Source organism: Halichoerus grypus, chromosome 4 (genome assembly GCF_964656455.1).
Source record: "Halichoerus grypus chromosome 4, mHalGry1.hap1.1, whole genome shotgun sequence".
NCBI lineage: Eukaryota > Metazoa > Chordata > Mammalia > Carnivora > Phocidae > Halichoerus > Halichoerus grypus.
This window is the reverse complement of record NC_135715.1, coordinates 78468089-78490433: the sequence shown is the minus strand read 5'-3', so window position 1 is coordinate 78490433 and position 22345 is coordinate 78468089. Positions and strand designations below refer to the sequence as shown.

At 36.0% G+C, this 22345-nt stretch overlaps 1 protein-coding gene across 4 annotated transcripts in view; it reads right to left on the bottom strand.

The window, feature by feature from the left end:
- Positions 1-22345, bottom strand: part of XPO4 (exportin 4) — a 116954-nt gene that overhangs the window by 6117 nt on the left and 88492 nt on the right. For all 4 annotated transcript variants that reach the window (XM_078070588.1, XM_078070590.1, XM_036106629.2 and 1 more), the window contains 9 exons: positions 16821-16997; positions 16064-16206; positions 15410-15555; positions 14422-14599; positions 9316-9475; positions 8657-8826; positions 7638-7812; positions 4585-4878; positions 3134-3314 (listed from right to left, as the gene is read on the bottom strand). In XM_078070588.1, coding sequence (XP_077926714.1) covers positions 3134-3314; positions 4585-4878; positions 7638-7812; positions 8657-8826; positions 9316-9475; positions 14422-14599; positions 15410-15555; positions 16064-16206; positions 16821-16997 — 1624 coding nt within the window. The remainder of the gene's footprint in view (positions 1-3133; positions 3315-4584; positions 4879-7637; positions 7813-8656; positions 8827-9315; positions 9476-14421; positions 14600-15409; positions 15556-16063; positions 16207-16820; positions 16998-22345) is intronic.

Below are 22345 nucleotides of genomic sequence, written 5' to 3'. Positions count from 1 at the left end.
ATTCAGGCACCTGGGTGGCTCAGTTGGTTAAATATCTGCCTCTGGCTCAGGTCATGATCCTAGGGTCCTGGGATCTAGCCCCATATTGGGCTCCCTACTCAGGGGACAGTCTGCTTCTCCCTCTCCCTCTACCCCTCCCCCCTGCTTGTGCTCTCTTTCTCTCTCACACACACACTCTCTCTCAAATAAAATCTTTTTAAAAAATTAAAAAACTAAAAACAAAAAACAGTTCATTCTACTCATTAATGAAACAATGATACTACTTCTGATTCATTAAATTAAAAATGACTTTTAAATGATAACATGTAAATGCTGGTGAGGATATAGTATAAGTTACCTTCAAAAGTAATATGTTAAGAGCCTCTTGAGCCCTGTATGTACTAAAGATATAATCAGAAATTCAGACACAGATTTGTCCACAGAAGTGAATGCTGCATCACTATTTATAACAGCAAAACCATAAATATTCCAAACGTCCAGTATTAGCGAATCAGGTTAAATTCCAAAATGTGGAGTACCATGCAGCCATTAAAGGTCATGAAAAATTTTAATGACAGGGAAAAGGCTAACAACACATTAACAAAAAAAAGGCAGAATATAAAATTATATTTAGAGTACAATCACAAAATTGTACAAAATAACCAAAAGGGAAATGACCACAATGCCATTTATCCTGGACTCTAGATTATGTCAAAGAATGGGTGATTTTTTTATCGCTGAACTTAAAAAATTTTCTATTAAGAGCGAATTACTTGTATAACAGACAAAAAGATAAAATCAGGTTAAAAAAAAAAGATTTCTATTTGAAAATGATTTTTTCAGCTTAATTGTGAACTTCTTCCCCAGGAGTCTCCTTTCCAGCTGGAAGAACCCCACGTTCTGAAGCCGGGCACTGGTGAACCTGGATTGCATCCCGCAGGAAACCTAAGCCTGCTCTGGAGCCCTGGGAAACTGGTCCTGGAGCTCCCACCCCACTCACAGGGCTTGCTCCTAAAAGATAGGGCTCTCAGGACTGTACAGAACGTCCTGCCTTGTGCTTGGTGGGACTTGGCTCTCCAGCCACAAGCTCTCCTAAGGATTCAAGAATATAGAGCAGAGGCCCATTCCACTTATGCTTTTAATCTCCCCCTCTACTATATTAATTGTATTTCATAATATTTAAAGCATTTTCTATTTTATCTCAATTACTGTTATTTTAAAAATAATCACTTAAAGTATCACCTTCCTTTCTGCCATCTATTTTATCAGCTAATGCTGTTTCTTTTAATCTTTTTGCCTTTTTATTATGAAAACCTGCCATTCATCTATACAATGTGTTCTTAGAATGGCAGACTGCACCACAAACCTGATGACTGGGATGCCTTTTCCCTCTCCACAACCTTTAACAGCCCTCCCTATCCCTTTTAGTACAAGCTTTTAACTTTGAATCAGACTCTTCAGAGTACAGGGTTCTTGACCTGGGTCTTTTCAGCCCTAGAAAGTCTACAGCTGAGTTTCTAAGGGTTCACAACTCAACTATTAACCTTGCGTAAAACTCTTGAGGCTGGTGTAACATACTTTTTAAGGGAAAGGCTCAATAACTACTTCAGATTTTAAAGGCACACGTGCTCTAGAAAAGGTTAAGAACTCCTGATGGAGAAGCATCAACCTGAACAAATCAGAAAACATGGGAATGACACTTGGTGAGAGGCTGGGCCTAGAAACAGATGGGCAGCTGAGGCTTTGGTATAGAAAGAATTCACTGAGGGGAAGTGCAGGACGGTACTTCTCTCCTAGGTACCCCTCGTTAACTGCGAAGGAGAGTAAACTGTCCGGACAGTAAAACTGTGCTTAGGGTAGGGGCAGACATTGCAAAACACTGTTGTTCAGTGGATAAGGAAAATAAATCAATAAAGGAAACAGAGAAAGAAGAATCTCAAGTACTGGGGAAAAAGTGGAATGTCATAGCACCCAATTCAGAAAGAGAATCTTACAAGGATGTCAGAAGTGTCCACTACTATGAATGTCTGCACAACGTATGAAAGGAAGCTTTAGATAGGATTCATTTTTCTCTTAGAAAACAAGATCCCTTGGGTTTTAAGGTACGGTTGGCAGTGGGTTAAGAGGCAAGTGAAGGAAAACTATGCAAATAAATGATGTTTCGATTACTAATAAAGTTCTTGCCTGTAATATCAACTTTCTTTTACCTACTGGTTGCCAGGAACAATGCTAGGCACCCTGATACTTTGTAGCTAATCTTTAAGACATTTCAAATGGCATTTATTATGTACCCACTTTAACAGTTAGAATAAACGAAGAAAGGCCAACTGACTTCCCCAAGGTCAGGCTGTCTGTGAGCCCCTAGGTTAGGCCTTCCAAGTTGGCCTGTCAGCTCCAGAATTCAGTGTTACCCATCCCAACAAGGGTTCCCAACCAAGCTGCAATCTGGAAAGTGCTACAGTTTTCAGGGATAGCTATCTCCGAGAACACAGGGGAGTGATTCAGTCAATAAAGTGTAACTCAGGAGCACCTGGGTGGCTCAGTTGGTTAAGCGGCTGCCTTCGGCTCAGGTCATGATCTCAGGGTCCTGGGATGGAGCCCTACATCAGGCTCCCTGCTCAGTGGGAGTCTTCTTCTCCCTCTGCCCCTCTTCACCTCTGCTCATGTTCACTCACACACACACTCTCTTTCTCTCAAATAAATAAAATCTAAAAAAGTAAATAAATAAAGTGTAACTCAGAAAAGACTGGTCCTGGCATCCCATTTAGATGCTGGGATGTGAATCCCAGTCCTGCAACTTACTAGCTATTGATCTGTGGGCAAATGACACGACTTTCTCTGTGCCTGTTTTCTCATCTATAAAATGAGTATAACAATGATACCTATCTCTTGCCATTGTGATATGAACAGTGCTGGGCATTTATAAGAACCTAATAAATGGAAGGTATTATTACTATTATTCTTAGAAGAGCCAAGCAGGAAGGGATGTTGGTCCTACCTTCACTTCAAATAGACTGACTTTCATGATTTTATAAACTGAACTTCATAAAATTTCACTTAAAAACATTCCTTTGCTTAAAAAACAAAAAACCATTACTTTGCTTTAAAAAAAGACAATAAAAACAAAGTTTAAAACCATCACACTACATCTTACCTGTATCACTGAAATCTATGAATTCTTTTGACAGAAGGTTAGTAAGAAGTTCCATAATGAGAAGCAGGTCTTGGTATTGCTCTTCCTCTGCTGTAACATCTATTCTTTGCCGCCCTAAGTTATTCTTAGAATATACTTGCAGCAAAGTAAGGCAAGCTTCATATAGGTTCATAGCTTTGGACTGTAAGAGAATGGGCGATAAATTACACTACTAAGTAGAACTTATTTGGGAAAAAAATATAAACCCTAAAAGAATCTATAATCTAAAAAATTTACTCTGAATCCCAATAGTAGCTCAAATACTTGTTTTAAACTATTGTAAAACATTAAGAAAAATGAAAAAGCATGTATTAAAGATGGCAGTTATATTTTAAAAATTAGCAGTTTCCTAACAAAATTTGACATCCATTTTTTTGTTCATTTGATAATACATACTAGAGAGATAATAAGATTTTGGCAACAGAACTGTTTTACTTCTGCTGTTTCAACTTCTTGTATAACATTTATTATTTTAAGATTTAATATTGTTTAACTTGCAAAAGCACAGAGTAACAAACAGTAGTTTTTGTTTTTTTTAAAGATTTTATTTATTTGACAGAGAGAGACACAGCGAGAGAGGGAACACAAGCAGGGGGAGTGGGAGAGGGAGAAGCAGGCTTCCTGCGGAGCAGGGAGCCCAATGTGGGGCTCAATCCCAGGACTCTGGGATCATGACCTGAGCCGAAGGCAGACACTTAACAACCGAGCCACCCAGGCACCCCCCAAACAGTGGTCTTAACATCAAAATAAATGGCAATGACCTGCCCTCTCAGTCATGCATCTGTGACCACATCTGTAATATTTATAAAATAAAATCTTACTTTTGAGCAAGTGCCTTTGATCTAACTAAAAAGTTTACAAATCAGGAACCCATATGAAATGGTTTAAAACAAGATTTATGCTAATCTGCAGGCAATTACAAATATATTCCTTTAAGGCACTTTTAAAACAGCTTTCTAAATAATTTCTAAAAATTAATGCACCTCTGCTTACTGATCGTAAAAGAATTGAAGTGTCTAAATATCCATTTGATTATAAAGCAAAGATACAAATTGCCATTTAAAATTTTAAGCCTAACCTTAGACTTTCAACAGACAGAAACTGATTAAATTTTTCCACCATTTGTCTTATCAAACATTCCTCATTTGGATGAGTTTGATTGAATAACATTATATCAAAAAAAAAATTACTGATTACTAACAGTATTAGGGCAAGAATTTATATTCCTTCAATAAGCCTTCCTCTGAACTCTGAGTTCTTCTGCAAAGTTCTGAAGTCTTTTTGAAAACTCTTTTGGAGGCACAAAAATATTATTTCAGATAGTATTCATTAAATTTAAAATAAAGTATCTGTTATTTTGTTATACTTTAAGGAGTTCTAATCCTAAAGGGATAAAATTAGAAAGTGCTTACCTCTCCAAGATAGCATATCTGTTTATGTGCAACTTCAACAAAAACTTCTATTATGAGATTGACAGTCTCTGGGGTATTTTTGTAAACTTCCATCAATCCAATGCAATTGGTAAGGAAGTCCATCAAAAAATTAAAAAGAATTGCTACATTGTCAATCTGGGTAGCCTCAGCAATGCCACACAGGGCCTCCAGTGTGGCGGTGATTTCCTGCTTGACTTCCTCTTGCTGACACATCTGCTGAAAGTTTTCTTGATTTATCACTCTTAAGAATCGCTGCTGAAGTGGCTGAAGAACCTATCAAAGTAAAGCATAATTTTCTAAAAGTTTAATTCACATGCTTCATTTATTTCAACTTTATTTCCTCAACTTGGGTAAATATTCACTTTCTAAAGCATTACAAACTGTTGGAGGCAAAAAAAGCACTGAAAACAAAGAATATCTGAACCACATGTTACATTCCCCATTTTAAGGATTTTATTTATTTTAGAGAGGGAGAGAGCATGTGTGCATGTGCAAGCGGGGGGGGTGGGGGAGAGGGAGGGAGGGATTCTTAAGCACAGAGCCCATCAAGGGGTTTCATCTTACAACCCTGCGATTATGACCTGAGCCAAAATCAAGGGTTGGACGCTCAACTGAGCCACTCAGGCACCCCTACATTCTCCATTTTGAGGGTCATCATAACTTCTGGCCTACATAAAGAAAAATACACAGTACACTAGTCATTAGGGAAATGGATATCAAAACCACAATATGACATCACTTCATGCCTTTTAGAATGGCCATCATCAAAAGGACAAGAGATAAATGCTGGCAAGGATGTGGAGAAAAGGGGATCCCAGTGCACTATTCGTGGGGATTGTAAACTGGTGCAGCCCACAATGGAAAATAGTATGGAGGACCGTCAAAAAATTAAAAACAGAATTACCATATAACCCAGTAATTTCACTTCTGGGAATATATCCAAAGGAAATAAAAATAGTAACTTGAGAAGACATCTGAACCCCCACGTTCACTGTAGCATTATTTACAATGGCCAAGACATGGAAACAACCTGAGTGGCCACCAATGGACAAATGGATAAAGAAGTTGTGGTACATATGCAACGGAATATTTAGCCATAAAAAATGAGGAAATCCTACCATTTGCGACCACATGGATAAACCTTAAGGGTATATCTTAAGTAACTCAGACAAAGAAAGACAAGTACCATATGATCTTACTTACAATGAGGAATTTTAATAAAATAATAAAATAACAAAAAATCCCAACTCTCAGAAAAAGATTAGTAAAAAAAAAAAAATTGTTCTGTAAAAAAGAAAAATATTTGTAGTTACTAGAGGTGGGGAGTGGGGGGGTGGGGAAAGGGGAATTGGAGGAAGGTAGTTGAAAGGTACAGACTTCCAGTGATAAGATAAATAAGTACTAGGAGTGTAATGTACATGATGACTATAGTTAATATTTACTATTATGCTGTATGATATATAGGAAAATTGTTAAAAGAGTAGATCCTCAGAGTTCTCATCACAAGAAAAAAAAATTTCTTTTTGTTTTTTCTTTTTGTTGTATCTATACGAGATGATGGATATTGACTAAACTTCTTGTGGTAATCATTTCACAACATATGTAAGTCAAACCACTTCCTGAAGTAATTTAGGTTCCAAAAACCACGAATCACAGAACATGACTTAGTCAATGCCATTCACAGAATTCTGTCACTATCATCATCTCTCTCCAATTCATTAACTGTTCCCACCCCCAAAGATGAAATTTAAGTCTCCAAAGGGCCAGAGAATAAATGTGGACTTTGCAGAACGTGTCATCTCTGGCCCAACTACCCAATTACAATTGCACTGTAGTACAGAAGCAGCCAGACATAAAAATGTAAACAACTGAACATGACTGTGTTTCAATAAAACTTTATTTACAAAGAGACAGCAGGCCAGATTTGGTCTGTGGGCTCCAATTTGCCAACCTCTGTTCTCCAGGGTCAAGCCCAACATATAGCTCTTGCCTGTTTTTCTCTTTTCCCACTCCTCTTGGCAGAGAACATAACTTCAGATAATCAGTCCTGCCCTGAGTGAAAATGCATATTCATGAAGATATCTTAATTCTATTTAAAGCTGTACATATGATAATACAATTATTTAAATTCTGGTCTGAAGTCACAGATGACTACCTAATTCTGTTACCATGTCCCTTCTCAGACATTAAGAGCACTCTAGTCACAGGGACTACAGGTCACCCACCTACATACACTGGTAACTCTTGGTTCCTGATTTAAAGCTAATTTACATAAGGCAATGTGTCCACAGTGGTTATTGGCTGAATTATGTCCCCCTCAAATTGATACGGTTAAGTCCAAACCACATGTACCTCAGAACGTGGCCTTATTTAGAAACAGGGTTGTTGCAGATATAATTAAATTAAGAAGAGGTTATTAGAGTGGGCCTCTGATTCAGTACGACTGTTATCTTTACAGACAGACATGCACACATGGAGAATGTCACATGAAGATGAAGACAGAGATTACGATGATGCTTCTACAACATAAGGAATGCCAAAGACTGCTAGCAAACCACCAGAAATTTGGGGAGAGGCCTGGAACATCTTCTCCCTCACAGCCTTCAAAAGGAACCAACCCTACCAACACCTTGATCTTGGGACTTCTGGTCTGTAGACCTCCAAGAGAATAAATTTCTATTTTTACATCACTAAATTTGTAATATTTTGTTGCAGCAGTCCTAGCAAACTATAAAAATATAGTGGTTAATTTGCATCTCCGTATTCAAGACTGATTCTTTAGGCTCTCATTTGAGTTGTGGGCAAAAATGTGCCCAAACCACAGAACACTTGATAATATTCAAAAGTCATCACGTATGCAAATATGGATAAATTGTAAGATATCTGTAAAATAATAAGCTTCAACCTATTCATTATAAGGGAAAAGTATCAGAAAAGGTATGACTGACATGTTTATGTCTCCACAGAGTATTTTACAGCAACACACAGGGTAAGATATAAGAGGGTGCAATCAAAATAAAAGGAACTGTTACCTCTGTCCAATACTGCTGTTTGGTTTCTGTGTCCATATGTGCAAAACCTCCCAAAACAAGAGCCTTCATCAATGTCCTCTGCACAGGACTTGACAAGAAATTCAGAGGTGGGCTTCGGCTTGCAAACTGCTTAGCTAAGTTCCACCAGTTTTCACACTGAATTACTAAGTTTGCCCTACAGGCAGAAATAAAACATAAGATGTATTACTTACATGGTATGTATACTAAGCAAACAATAATGGAAGGTAACTGAATTTAATTAGTTTTTAAAGTACAGTATAGTAAACTTGGTATAGACTTTGGAGTCACACAATTTTGTGCTCAAATTCCATCAGTCGTTTGACAACGTAAAATCTATTTACTCTCTCTTATTTAGTTTTCAGATCTGTAAAATAGGAGTAACAACAGTAATAACAGACCTAACTCTCATGGTTGAGACTGATATTGATTAAATAAAATACTATACATGAAATGCTTGGGACAGTACCTAGTAAATTAAAAGAACTCAATATGTAAGAGTCAGCCAATGCCAAGAGTAGTAAAAACCACATTCCTATGTAGTAAGAAAAATGAGAAACATTTCCAGAGTTGTAGAAAACACTAAAGCTCTTAACTTGCAAAATTACTAAATTATCAAGTTTTTCTCATCTTTAAAGTGGAATAGGATACCTCAAAAAATTAAGTGAGATTATTCTGTATTAAAGTCTTTTTAAAACTATAAATTACTGAATTAAATGTGTTTCTCATAAGATTCTTTAATGCCAAATCCTTGAATAGTCAACACAATCCTCAATTTTAACATGGGAAAACTCTATTTGCATTAATGCAATAATATGGGATTTTTTTTTTTTTTTAAGTACACTGCTCCAAAATGCAAGGTCTATCTGGACCTTAGGACCATGTAACTGTTTGCCACTTGAAAGACTACACACACACACACACACACACACACACACACACACACAGTCTGCCTCCTACACACACACACACTCTCTCTCTCTCTCCTATAATCAGCTTACCTTTCTCTTCTTTCCACCAAAGTGACAAGGAGCTGCACAGTGTCATTTGCAAGGTCCTGCTCACTACTCCACACTGAGAGGTTACTGATGACTTTTTGTAAGAGGTAGCCAATAATCCACTGAGAACCTTCTGTATCTGCTCCAAATGCTGTACTGAATGGCAGACTTATCTTAAGAGAGAAAACAAAGTTTTTAAAGTCAGAAAGATAGATCACTTCAAAAGAAATCCACAGAAAAATCAAACTGAAATTAGCATCTAAATTTGAAGTACTACTTACTTCACATCAATTTTATAAATGTATTCATTTCTGTTAAGTCGAAAAAAGACATCCTCAATCCACTTAATCTTCCAATGTGATTTTCCAGTCAACTTTATTTTCATATTAACATACCAACATGATATTTACACCAAATACAAAGAAAATAAATTAATCCATTCCCAATAGTAATCTGTAAATTAATATGGTTAAAATAAGCTGAATCAAATGATGTGCTCTAAGAAAGTTATTAAAATCACACACCATTCATACAGTTCTCTTCAATGTGGAAGATGTTCAGCTCTTAGTTATATTTTGATGAGAAAATCACCAAGAAAAATGTTCTCATTTCCATAACTGTCATCATCATAAATCCAAACGAAGTCAGTTTTACATTCTGACCTGATCATATAGTTTCTCATCCACCAGGAGATAAGTCTTTGCCCAACGTTTTAGAAACCAAACAATATCTTTGCCCATTTGAGGGCTTAGTAGATGAGTGAGATCTGCTCTTATTGCTCGAGATTCAACTTCTGAAACTCTCAGAACGGCAGATAACAGCCTGTAGGTATAAAAAAGAAGTCATTTATTCTTTTATTTACTGACTGTCTAATCTTATTTTTTTCTTAAAAGTCCTTTTTCTGTTTCTCAACTCTCTGAATTTAGGCCAGGCTATACTTGAAATTTTCAATAGGGTTGTACACAAATGCCCCATTTTATTGCTGACCTTTCAGGAAGCAGGAAACAAGACAAAGCAAAGAGTCACGGATAGAGACAACCTTCTGTGGAAGTTGTACCGAATGTGCAAGTCTCAGCATTACCATCTAAAGATGTTTTTCACATTCAAAATTGAGAAATACAATTAAAAGTTCAGAGTAAATGCTACATTCTTCAGCACTTTATCACTACTCAAAACTCCCATGGCTTAGCATGTTTTTATACATTTGTCATTTTATGGTAGAGGATCTGGAAATTGACTTATCTAGAATGCTTTGAATACTGAATCTTGTCTCTAAATCTGATAGTCCTATATACTTCCTAACAAACTTGATTCTTAATGGTATTTTAAAATAAAAATCTTGCTAAAAAAATTATCTCCGTGATGATATGCTCTAAGAAAGTGTCCTCTCCTACACTACATAATTCATATGGCTATGTGGTTTTAATAACAGAGCATGATATGTAAGTTGAAAAGTCTTTGTTCTGGGGGTGGGAGTAGGAGAGAACATAATCAGAAGTGGTATATATTTAACTTGACTTTAGCTAAAAGGCAAAGAAGGAAAGGGTGTAATTGAGAGAATCCATCTTAACATCATTTTATGGATATCCGTGCCAAAACAGGGATTCTAATCACCTGAAGTTTGGCTTTTGCTACTTTTCCTTACTGCTCTCAAGATGACTGAAATTATCTCCTTGTAATGAAATCTTACATTTCACTTCGTTATCCAACTGGATGTCTCGGAAGTTCTAGCTACTGTTTATCACTCTGTCCTTTTGAAATAATTTCTTCCCTTGCACCAAACCGGTTGTTTTTAAGTTTCTACCCCCAGAACATCTTTTTTCCCTATATATTACACACTCCCTATATCACAAGTGCTCAAATTTTCAAAAATTATTTTAGGGTGGATGTGAACAAAAATACCCCATGATTTCACAATACATTTAAGTTGATGTATCAGATTTTTCCCATAAGAATAGTTTTAAATGATATAACTTGCAGCCTAGCAGAATCTGAATTAAATAATTACAGTAATTTTCTAAATTCATACACAGGGATTTAGTTATCAGTGTTCTGATACCCACCATCATCCATTTGAAAAATAAACAAGTTTTTCTTTAACAGTTGGAAACTTTACATTGTTTTTCTCCTTAAATTTTTATTTCAACGTCATTTCCCCACAGATTATCTTAATATAATACATTTTTATGCTCATTTACTGATCACACCATATAATTCTCTGAAACAAGTATGTCTAGTTATTGAAATATAATTTAAAAATATTCCCAGTGATCATAAGACTGTTTTAAAACATCTTTTGGATTATCTACCATTGCAATACTTATTAGTACACAATTGAGCGAAGTACACCACAAATTTAAATAAATTATTAAACATAAAAACAAAATTTTATGCATTTGTGAATGAAATTAATGTAGCAGGATTTTGTTTTTCCAAATGAGTTCATGTATCTGTGAAAAAATGTTACTTATTGCTAGAATGAGACAGAGTTGAGCATAATTTGATTTGATTCCTTCTTCACTTAAATAGAAACACTGAGAAAACCTAATCACATAAATGGAAGGCGTTTTTAAAATAAAAGGGTTCCTTAATTATTTGAACTTCTTCCAAGTTATATGCCAAAAATCACAGAGATCTACTATCAAAAATTATTTTTAATCATCTGTTAACTGACAACTTGATTTCTTCAATGTCATTTAATGCAAAGGGCTGAAAACCTCCTGACTTGTAAAATTACTGGTTATCTATTACTCAGTCATTCACTCCCAACACCATACTATTTGGAACCATCCCTTTATTTGGCACTTTGCACGTTTTTACACGCCTGCCTCTCCATTATGGTAAGATTCAGAATGAGTAAGAGCTCTTGCCTTTCTTTTGTAAAGTGGGAGCAAGGTAAAGAGTAGCACAGGCAGTTTATAGGCAGGTAAAACTGAGGCTCCCCTGAGCCTTCCCCTATCCTCATGGCCGCACCCTAGCAGTCAGCAAAATCCCATGGGGCTACTTCTGAAAGAACCATCTGCCTCTTTCCACCCTCACTACTACTAATGAAAATGCTTCCTAACCTGCCTTGTCATCCTTTAAATCCATCTGCCACAGTATAATCCTACTACTATGGTTTGATCAGTTCACCTCCTTACTTCCAATCTTTTTCGCCCAATACGCAGCACCATCCCTACTTCTCCATCTCCGCAAAGACCTCTCCCCTCCACACTTACACGCGAGCAACACCAAACTGCCTCTTGCTTTAAGCCACGCTCTCACTTCCAGGCCTCTGCCTAGGCTATTGTCACTGCCTGGAATACCCTTTGCCTTCTGCAAACTCCTATTCAACCCTCAACTATCAGGTTAAATGCCATCTTTCCCAAAAGCACCCCTTGATCCTTCCCCTGCTAGGTGCTCCTCTATCACTCTTAGCAGACTTCTATTGTATTCTCATATCCTGGCACACAGGGGAGTGGAAGAAACAACTGATGAAGATAATACATTTTTTTCATTAAAGTGTAGTGGACACACAATGTTACACTCAAAATATTTTTTAATTGTTGATAGTTCCAATTTCTAATCCTATTTTACTTTCTTAAGTATGCTATCTGAACATACTTTATATTTCAGATAGCACTCACACTTTCTCATACTTTACAAATTGATCTTGGATTACCTTTGCATTTCATAAACCAAAAGTCAGCAAAATTAGTCCAAGAGAGCTCTCTTTAACTTCTCACAACATCTACTGTTATCACTCTGATCTGGACCACTATCACCTTTCCCTTGGATTACTTCAATAAGCTTCTTCACTGGTCTCCCTGCTTCCATTTCTGTCACTCATAGTTTACTCTCAAGGTAGCAGAGTAACCTTTTTAACGTGTAAGTTACTCTTCTGTTCAAAACCCTGTAACAGCACCCCACTTCATTCAGAGCAAAGGCTAAAGACCTTATCTGAGTCCCCTCTATTTTCCCTTCTATCTCCATCTTCTGACAAAATTCCACCTCACTCTGCTCAACCCACAATGGCAGTTCCCACTGTTGCCTGAATATGCTACGCATGACACAGGGCCTTTGTGTTAGCTGTTCACTCTGCCTGGAATGCTCTTCCTCAGGCCTTCACGGCCTTGTCCTTACCAACCTCAAGTCTTTGCTCACGAGTCACCTTCTAAATAAAGTCTATACTTGATCACATTTAAAATCACACAAATCTCTGAAATCTGCACTCCTGATTCCCCCTACCTGCTCAGTTTCTTATCCCACAGCAGTTATGGTCTTCTAACATACTATATGATTTATTTATTATCTTTCCCCTATAAGGAGTTTTAAAAGGGGAATCATTTTTACTTTGTTCACTGATGTATCCCAAATGCCCAGAACAGTACCTGGTATATATTTGGTACACAATAATTATTTGTCAAAGGATAAATTCTTCAAGAAATGTGAACTTTTTTTAGTCAAACTAGGAATGTTTCTCTCATACAGCCTTTCAAATTTAATATCACGTTAATTCTTTGGACCAAAAAAAAAAAAAAGAAGGCAATTTTTGTTTTCCAACCTTCACCTCAACCCTCCATAGTCTGTGCTCTCAGATACAAAAATGTTTTGCTCCCACACTGATACCTGAGACTGGCAAAAATTGAAAAAGCACTGAAAATACAAGGAAAGCATTCCTGATGGTACTGCCCAGGCAAGAAATGTGACACAGAATATAATATGACAGCACCCTGAAATGAACTGCCTTTGAAATTGACATTCACCATGAATCAAACCAAAGCAAAAGCAATGATTTCCACAAGCACCTAATCTAATGCCTATAGTAATCCCCAAAAGAACAAAACTTTTTCAATAGAGCACTGATATTTTATTTCAAACAAGAGAACAATAAAGGAAATAAATTCTCAAACATTTCCTTGATATTAACTTAATAGTTCATTTTTCAAAAAAAATATTTTCTACTGCACAGGTGTAAATGATATCCATATATTTTTACATTAAAATTAAAAAGATGAGAGGACAGCACCCTGCTTGAGTTACTGATTTTGCAAATGGCAAAAACCAATGTTATTTCAATACTGATATCTCTGCCTGAAACCTAAATTTAAAGATACTGATATTTAAAATGCTGTTTTCAAATCCTCTTTCAGGAGGATATTTGTCTGGGTGTATCCCTCCTTAATTTCATCATTAAGAATGAATGAAAACTTTGCCACTACTACTAGGAAGATCAAAGTGAATTCTCATCTGAGGCACACTATTGTCTCCTAACTTCACCTGACAGGACTCTCAAGTTTCACATATTCAGGACAAATATTTCTCTTTTATAAGGTAAGAATCATAGTTTTCCTTAAAAAGCCATTTAAATATAGTTTTAGCTTTATGAACAAAAAATACTTGTTAATATTTCCCTGGTTTCTAAGAATCTCATATACTTTGTTTCATTCATTTAGGGTGCCTGTACCGTGTTAGCACTGCTTTCTGATGGACATGGGATATGTTCAGAGTACTTTCGATCAAATGTCCCTTCAAAGTCTCACTGTAATCAGAATAATTTTACATTTGTTTTGCTCAGTACAGGATATAGCTGTCAATTCTCACCAGAGTGGCATTACTTATATATACTGAGTACTTGCCATCCTTGTTTATTTCAAGGCTTCTCCAAGTTTTATTTTCTTTCATGTATCAGATTTACAACGTGCCTAACACTCGAGTCATCTACCCATCAACTCAGAATTTATAAAACAGTATAAATTACAAGAGCACAGCTATAGAGTTCATATTACCTAATCACAGAATCTGTTCTGTTGTACCCTGGGATGGAAGAAGCCTTTTCTCCTGGAGATCCCAAAATTTGAAGTGTTGTATTAATGTCAACTTCAGATGAATGCTTAATGGAATATTCCATTATTTCTGGAGGTATTAGCGGAGTCTCTCCCTGAGTATCATCAGCTAAGAGGTAGCCTTCAGTTTAAAAAAAATTAAAAATGAACACTTAACAAATCTACATTTATCAAATTGCACTATAAATGCTTTCAGTTTTATCTGATTTACATACATCATATTAAGTTGATGTAAAAGTAAATTATAAATGTTAATTTCAAGTTTGAGGAGAAGAAATTTTCTATTTCTCGGATAATTAACTCTCAAAATACAAAGGACAAATGTTTTATTCACCAATTTGTAATTCATATTGACATGTAGGCTTTTTAATCTACTACCTTTTAATAATTTTCAGTAATATATTCTGTAAATGTAATAGGAATTCTACTATTATCTCTATCAAAAGTCAGTATTTGGGAATGCCTTTTCAAAAATTAAGATTTTTCTTGATTATTTGGAATACAGAAACACTGCTAATATGGTTACAAAAGAAGACCCTAAAAGTCAGACTGCCTAGATTTGCATTCTGGCTCCAAAAATTAATAGCAGTGTGACCATGGGCTGGTTTCTTTAAAACTCTCTCTCAGCTTCTGCATTTACAAGATGGGGATAATAATAATAACAATAACAAAACCTGGTAATAGTACTAAATCAGTGGGTTGCAATCAATTCCGCATAAGACATTGGGTATGCAATAGGCATTAAATATACATGTTAGCCAGTATTTTAAAAAATGCATCCATAGCTCTGTGATATACAGCAGCTGTATTCAAATTTCACCCAACACTATGTATGGACTTTTATTTTTTTAACATATGAAGCTTCTTCTAACATAGGAAGTTTAAACTGCTCAGTTGGCAATTACATTTTAAAAAGAAACAACCAACCAACCTGTAACTAAAATAAGCCAGTGAATATCTTCATACAGATCATCAAGCATTTTGTTGTCAATAGTGCTTGAACCAGGTGAAGCAAGTAACTGCTGCTGATGTCGCTGTAACTGACCATGGAGCCTTGTTACTCTTTCTTCTAATAAACTGAAAGAGGGGGGAAAAAAACCCAAAGCTTCATAAAGCTCAATAAGCAAAGATCTAGAACAACTCATAATTTCCATTTATTAGGCAACATAAATTAAGACGTTAGCTCAAAAACACATATATGAAAATATTATAGTACACAACTGTTCTCATAGCAATATAGGAATTGTGATTTATTGTTCATGACATAGAATTAAAACATTGCTTTACAAACAATCAAGGTTTACAACAGGCATTTGAAAACTGGTTATTCCAAGGTTTTATTGATATGGGTCAAATCATTTCTCATACCATGTTTTCCACAATCTCTCTGCCATCTATGCTGTAGTGCCTGGGCTCCAAATGTACAAGCCAAGGAATGCAATCATGAGTATGTTTCTGTCCATTTGTTCCAGTGTGCTGGGATACGGGGTGGGGGTGTTTAAAGTCTTTAAACACTTTAAGTGCTCTCCAGGGAATTGTGAATAGAGAATATTTGCTCCATGGGGTTTCTTTGGACTGTGTGTACCTTGTCAGAAGAGGTATACAGTGTTCTGCAGCAATTCTTCCTAGCATTCCTACACTGGCTAGTTGATCTGAAAACTGGTCTCGATCATCCTCTTGAAGTTCACTTATTTCTTCTTCCTCACGAGAGGCCACACCATTGGCAGTCTATTATTGAAGAAAGAAATAAAGAGTGAGGAACTGCATTCCTTTGTTCAATGAATCATGCATTTTTGTTGCATTGTAAAATAACTTCAGCACATCACATGAAAAGGAGGTGGACAGCGCCAACTCAGGGGTCTAGGGCCTGCTATCTAACTATGCTGACAACGCTAGTAGTTACAAAAGAAAGGGGGGAGGGAGACACCGAAGAGAAAGAAACGGAGGGCTATTACCCTGTGGTGCACATACATAAACAGAGAAAATGCACTCACAACCCACCTCCCACACAAGAGAATTTAACTTCTGTCACTGACTGAAAAGATCTGACATCTTTAAGATCCAAGGTCCTAAACACAAGAAGTCATTTGTATCACTGGACAACTAGGAAGACACAGGCGGGTAAGTGAAAACTGAAGAGAAACAGGGTAACTAGAAGCAGCACCCCACAAAACATGAACTCACTTAGTAAATGGGGTGACTTTTGCTTTAATGCTCTCAGCAAATCTTCTGAAGAAGCTCCTCCTAAATTTCTAGTATTATACAATGTATAATAGAATAAAAGAGACAAAACAGAGTTACGATGAAATACATTTTTACTTACAATCTAGCTTGAAACTTACCAAATTCCTCGTGCCATCTGGAGCTGCGAGGTGGCACTGAATATAGGAATTGAAAACTTGAACTGCATGTTGGGTAAAAAAGCCTTTATGGAAATGTTTGTCGTCTTGAACCAAAGTTAGCCAGGATTCTAGCAATTTGTCATAGGCTTCCATGTATACCATGTCATCTTTATCAAGCTAAGAGAAAAAAACACTCATAAAACAAATGGCCAGAGAAATAAGATGGGAATTATAATAAGAGTTAGAGTTATACATATAAATACTTTTATGAATTTTTCCTTTAGCAAAGGTTCCTGATTATTTAATAATCTAGAGCTAATTGGGCCCATTTTAAAATTAAACAAACATTGCAGTAAAAATGTATAAGCTTTTTGTTAAACCTTCTAAAATCTTTCTAACTTAATCTAAGTAATTCTTTTTTTTAAAAATTTATTATGTTATGTTAGTCACCATACATCATTAGTTTTTGATGTAGTGTTCCCTGTAATCTAAGTAATTCTTAAGCACAAAGGAATTAATGTTTTTTAGAAGACTAGCTGTTCGGTACTTTGTGGAACATGCGCTTTTCAAATAAAAATCATATTAATATTTTTCTGTGGTTAAGATAACTGTTAGAATAAAAATACTAAATGTGTACTTACAACACACTTTTTAAAAAAGATTTTATTTATTCATGAGAGAGAGAGGCAGAGGGAGAAGGAGGGTTCCCAAGGAACAGGGAGCCCAATGAGGGACTTGATCCCAGGACCCCAGGATCATGACCTGAGCCAAAGGCAGATGCTTAACCATCTGAGCCACCCAGGCACCCTACAACACACTTTAAAATGATTTTAGAAAAAGTGAAGGATGATGAAAACAGACTGATGAAAACAGACTAATCAGCATATTTAAGAATATGTGGGGAGAACTTCATTGATATTCCCTAACATTTTAGAGCAAAGAAGAAAAAGAAGGATAGGGCCTACACAGGAAGGCGTCTGGGGAGGATGCTAAAGCGGGAGGAACACCAGAAGCATGTGGACTCACAGAAACCAAAGTATGTGGGTACAAGGGTGGGGAAGCCAAACAGACAGCACTAATAATTATGCAGGCTTGGGTATTAAGTTTTTCACCATGTATCCTAAAATAGGCTGTATCCTAAAATAACTTCAAAGTAAAGTATTCTGTCATATTGAGGAGGAAGAGTCTATACATAGTGATTAAGGATACCTCTATGGAGCCCAAAGTGTTTAATATTTAACATTATCACTTAATTTTCTCACACTCTAATAAGAATCCACATCCTAATTTTGCCATCAGTTACTAATCTGGGTCATAATTTACCTATGTATTGATTTCTTCATCCACAAACTCACTAGGATCACTATTCAATGAAAGGAATACTTATTAGTGTCAAGCACTACTGCTTAGTGCAGAAACATAAAAATGTACCTTTCTTTCATGCGTTCAAACTCAGTCCAGTGGGGAAGAGCAAAAAGCAAACAAAAAATACACTAAAGGCCATAAAGGATAAACACACATTTCAGGGTCAGTTTTTAACAACGGCATCTCTCATAAGAAATTTGTTATAAATAAAAGAATACAGTTTTGAACTATGTACTCACTTTTTTTGTTGTTTAAGATTTTATTCATTTATTTGAGAGAGAAGAGAAGCAGGCTTCCCACTGAGCAGGGAGCCCGACGATGACGTGGGGCTTGATCCCAGGACCCTGGGATCATGACCTAAGCTGAAGGAAGATGCTTAACCGACTAAGCCACCCAGGCGCCCCCTATGTACTCACTCTTAAAACGTTTTGACATTTTGTTACTAGGTTTCTGACATCCTGTTACTAGGTAGTGAACCCACAAATACTGAAGGTCAACAGAGGTCAATAGGTCTAATTTATAACTTGGATTTTCTGGGTTCTAAAGCAAACAGGCTCTCATCCTACAAATACAGAATTCTGGAACCTTCACCAAAGAGAATCATCTCAAGCTGTTATTCTAGCAATCTGTCAATAACTCAAAAAGAAAAGTAATGGAAGATCTATTTTAAGTATTCCGGATTACCCAGTACCCCCAGATCATAGTATCTAAGCACCTATGTGAACTACTTTCAATGAACTGTGTTTTCTTATGCTTCCAGCTTTTATTAACCCACAGTATATTTAAAAATAAACCAAACAAAAAAACTCACACAAAAAAGCCAGTCATTTTCTGGGTAAAATTGACCTTTTATTTATTTATTTTTAAAGATTCATTTATTTGAGAGAGAGACAGAGTGCGCAAGCACAAGCGCGCAAGTGGAGGGAGGGGCAAAGGGAGAGGGAGAGAGAAACTCAAGTGGATTCCACACTGAGTGCAGAGCCCGACATGGCTCCATCTCATGACCCTGAGATCAGACCTGAGCCGAAACCAAGAGTTGGATGCTTTAACCGACTGTGCCACCCAGGCACACCTAAAGTGGACCTTCTAAAAGATACAAAAATTTAAGTCATTTTGTGAAAAATTTACATTAAGAATGAAGGAAAAATGAAAAGAATGTCATTTGTTAATTTAATAAGGATTTAACCGAGCAACCCAAATTTTTACTACATATTTACCTGGCCTTAAAAGTATATTTACCAAAAATGAGCAATTCTTTGAATGCAACCAACTGGAACTTATTCATCTCATGAATGGTCAATTCTTATTATTTGTGGTATTTATGTTCTATAAAGTTGCCACAAACACTGAGTTAGTAAACAGGTTAGGTTCCTTCTCTAGTCACTACACTTTCTACCATGTCGAGGCAGATAGATCAATACATAACCCTGTTTTATGCATAACTTAGTTTCATGTGTCTTTCTGTTTACAGACACCTTATTTAATATACATCGTTCATTCACTAATAATGAACTAGTGGCCAACACCACTGTAACTCGTGCCTGAACGAAGCTTATCTGATTCACGTATCTGCTCCATAAGGCAGGCACGTCACAGCCATTTTGCACGCAGGAATGCTAGGCAGCACTTCAGCATAGCGCTCAGAGGCCATCTCAAATACTGAAATTATCCAGGCAGTCACTGCATAGGAAGAACTTCAGTATTTTTTTGAAAAAAATTTAGGATACCCCATTTCACACAAAAATGCAAAAAATGTAGCACAAGAGAACATGAAAATGTGTTTTTACAATATGAAGGCTAAAACGGGAAGGCAGAGCATTTGGGGCCTTGTTTGACTTCAGCTGGGAATAAGCATGTCAGGCAATTCCTATTTTTCATTAATCTTTGCATGCACATGTCCACATGTCCACAAATTATCATGAGAGTGCCACGAGTGCTGATTTGGGGATTACAAATAGAGCTCTAGCAGGGGGGAGAATTGCAAATAAGGAACTTGCGAATGAGGACACTGGTTCTTCTTGCTCAGATATCACCAAAATGCATTACACTTTTGAAACTGTCATAGCTCATAATTTTTTTTGAACAACAGCCATCCATATTCTTGGTTCCATTAATGCAAGATCATATTCATTTAGATTTATAAATACCTATGAAAATGATTGATTCAACCATTTTTTTTCATTTCTATATCATTTATTTCCGTCCAACCATCTTTGTACATACTGCTTTCAGCACTAATACCATTATAAATTGTATTAAGTAAATTCTGTGGCACAAACATTAAAAACATAAAGGAATACTGTCAACAATATGTGACAGTCCAAACTCTTGTCACAAAATATTGAAGTTTTTCCTGTGGAATGACTGACTGGATGAGAATAACCTATTTTCCTGTTCTCCTTGGAAACACATTGTTTGCTCAAGAGTTGATGAATTTGAAAAAATTTGCCTAGGATATCATCAACTAAAACTCAATCTTCGATTTCACTTATACTATCAGTTTTATCATCATTATTAAAGCTTAGCATGCTATCTTTTTACATTCATCTTCTAATCTGTTTTATCACTGTAAACTGTCTTATTCTGGTAATTTCCTCCTCTTTGTTACTATGGGCAGAAAATGAAAAATTCTGAATTCCAAACAGGACCCAATGAAACATAAAGACAAACAAACAAACAAACAAAAGAAGAACTTAAATGAAACTGAAACTCTAGACCCTGGTGGTATACTGAGAGTTAAATAATGTTGTAAAAAATAGCCAAATAAAATCTGTTCAAGCTTCATCTGTTGTCATGGGGCTGAGGATTCCAAATCATTCACTGCCTCCTATATAAAGCTTTGTAAGAGATTTTTTTCCTACCTTTATTTTTACTTTATATTAGAAAGAATTCTTCTGAGGAGCAGGTGTGCTTCCTCTTTTTGCATGAGATCCTCTTAAGGAACCTTATCTCCCATCCCATTTCAAGTCCTTCAAATTCAAATCTAGAAAGTCAAATTTATTATTACATACAATGTAAGCTTCTAGCTTATATATCAAAATCACTCTTTTTCTCTAATCTTGACTTTCCACTCTTATTTCTGATTGTTTCTTGCAAGTTTTAAAAGATTATTTCATTTTTGGGGTGCCTGGGTGGCTCAGTTGGTTAAGCGACTGCCTTCGGCTCAGGTCATGATCCTGGAGTCCCTGGATCGAGTCCCGCATCGGACTCCCTGCTCGGCAGGGAGTCTGCTTCTCCCTCTGACCCTCCCCCCTCTCATGTGCTTTCTCTCTCTCATTCTCTCTCTAATAAATAAATAAAATCTTAAAAAAAAAAAAGATTATTTCATTTTAAATGCCACCAGAAATCTTCTATAAAACAAAGGTTATGAAAAAATAAAATAATCTCTAATATAGTTTCAACTACTATGCTTATCACTTTCCTCTTTCCCTCTAGAACATGGCCACTCTTCTAAAGCCTGCCCGATTAATGGAAGAGCAGCTGTGAAGAGTGGCTTAATGTAGAACAACATTTGAAGGGTTAACTGAACATGAAACTCAGTTAAGAATGTCTACTTAACAGCAGAGTCACATGGCAATTTACATGTAAGAATGTTTGCTGCAGCATTACTTAAACTCATGCCAACACATTTATGAACCATTTCCCTAATCCATGACTTCTAGCATTATTTTAATGACATGAAAAAATGCTCATAATAATATAAATAAAAAGTAATGATTTTGTTTTTATTTAAGTCTAATTGGCATGCCTTAAAATTTGGAAAAAATACATTAAAACATTAATAGTTAAGTTTCAGAAAGTGAAACTACAAGTGATTTGGTTTACTTCTCATTAGTAAAAAAAAAAACTTTAAAAACAATTACTGAGTATTAAATGTCCATAATTTGAGAGGAAAAGGGTATTTATAACCCTATGTGTGAGTAAAGAGATGCCAAGAAAGTGATAAGTAATGGGATTTTTTAAGAATTTTAATTTTTATGCACTGTTTGAATTACTTTTACCAATTAGCATATTCCATTTTTATATTAAAATTGTATTCTGAAATGACACTAGTAACAAAATTAAAATTATAAATATGAGGAAAAAAGTGGAAGTAAAAACTTAACTTACAGAAAAATGGACACACTCCTAGTATTTGGATCAAGGAAAAAAAGAAAAAA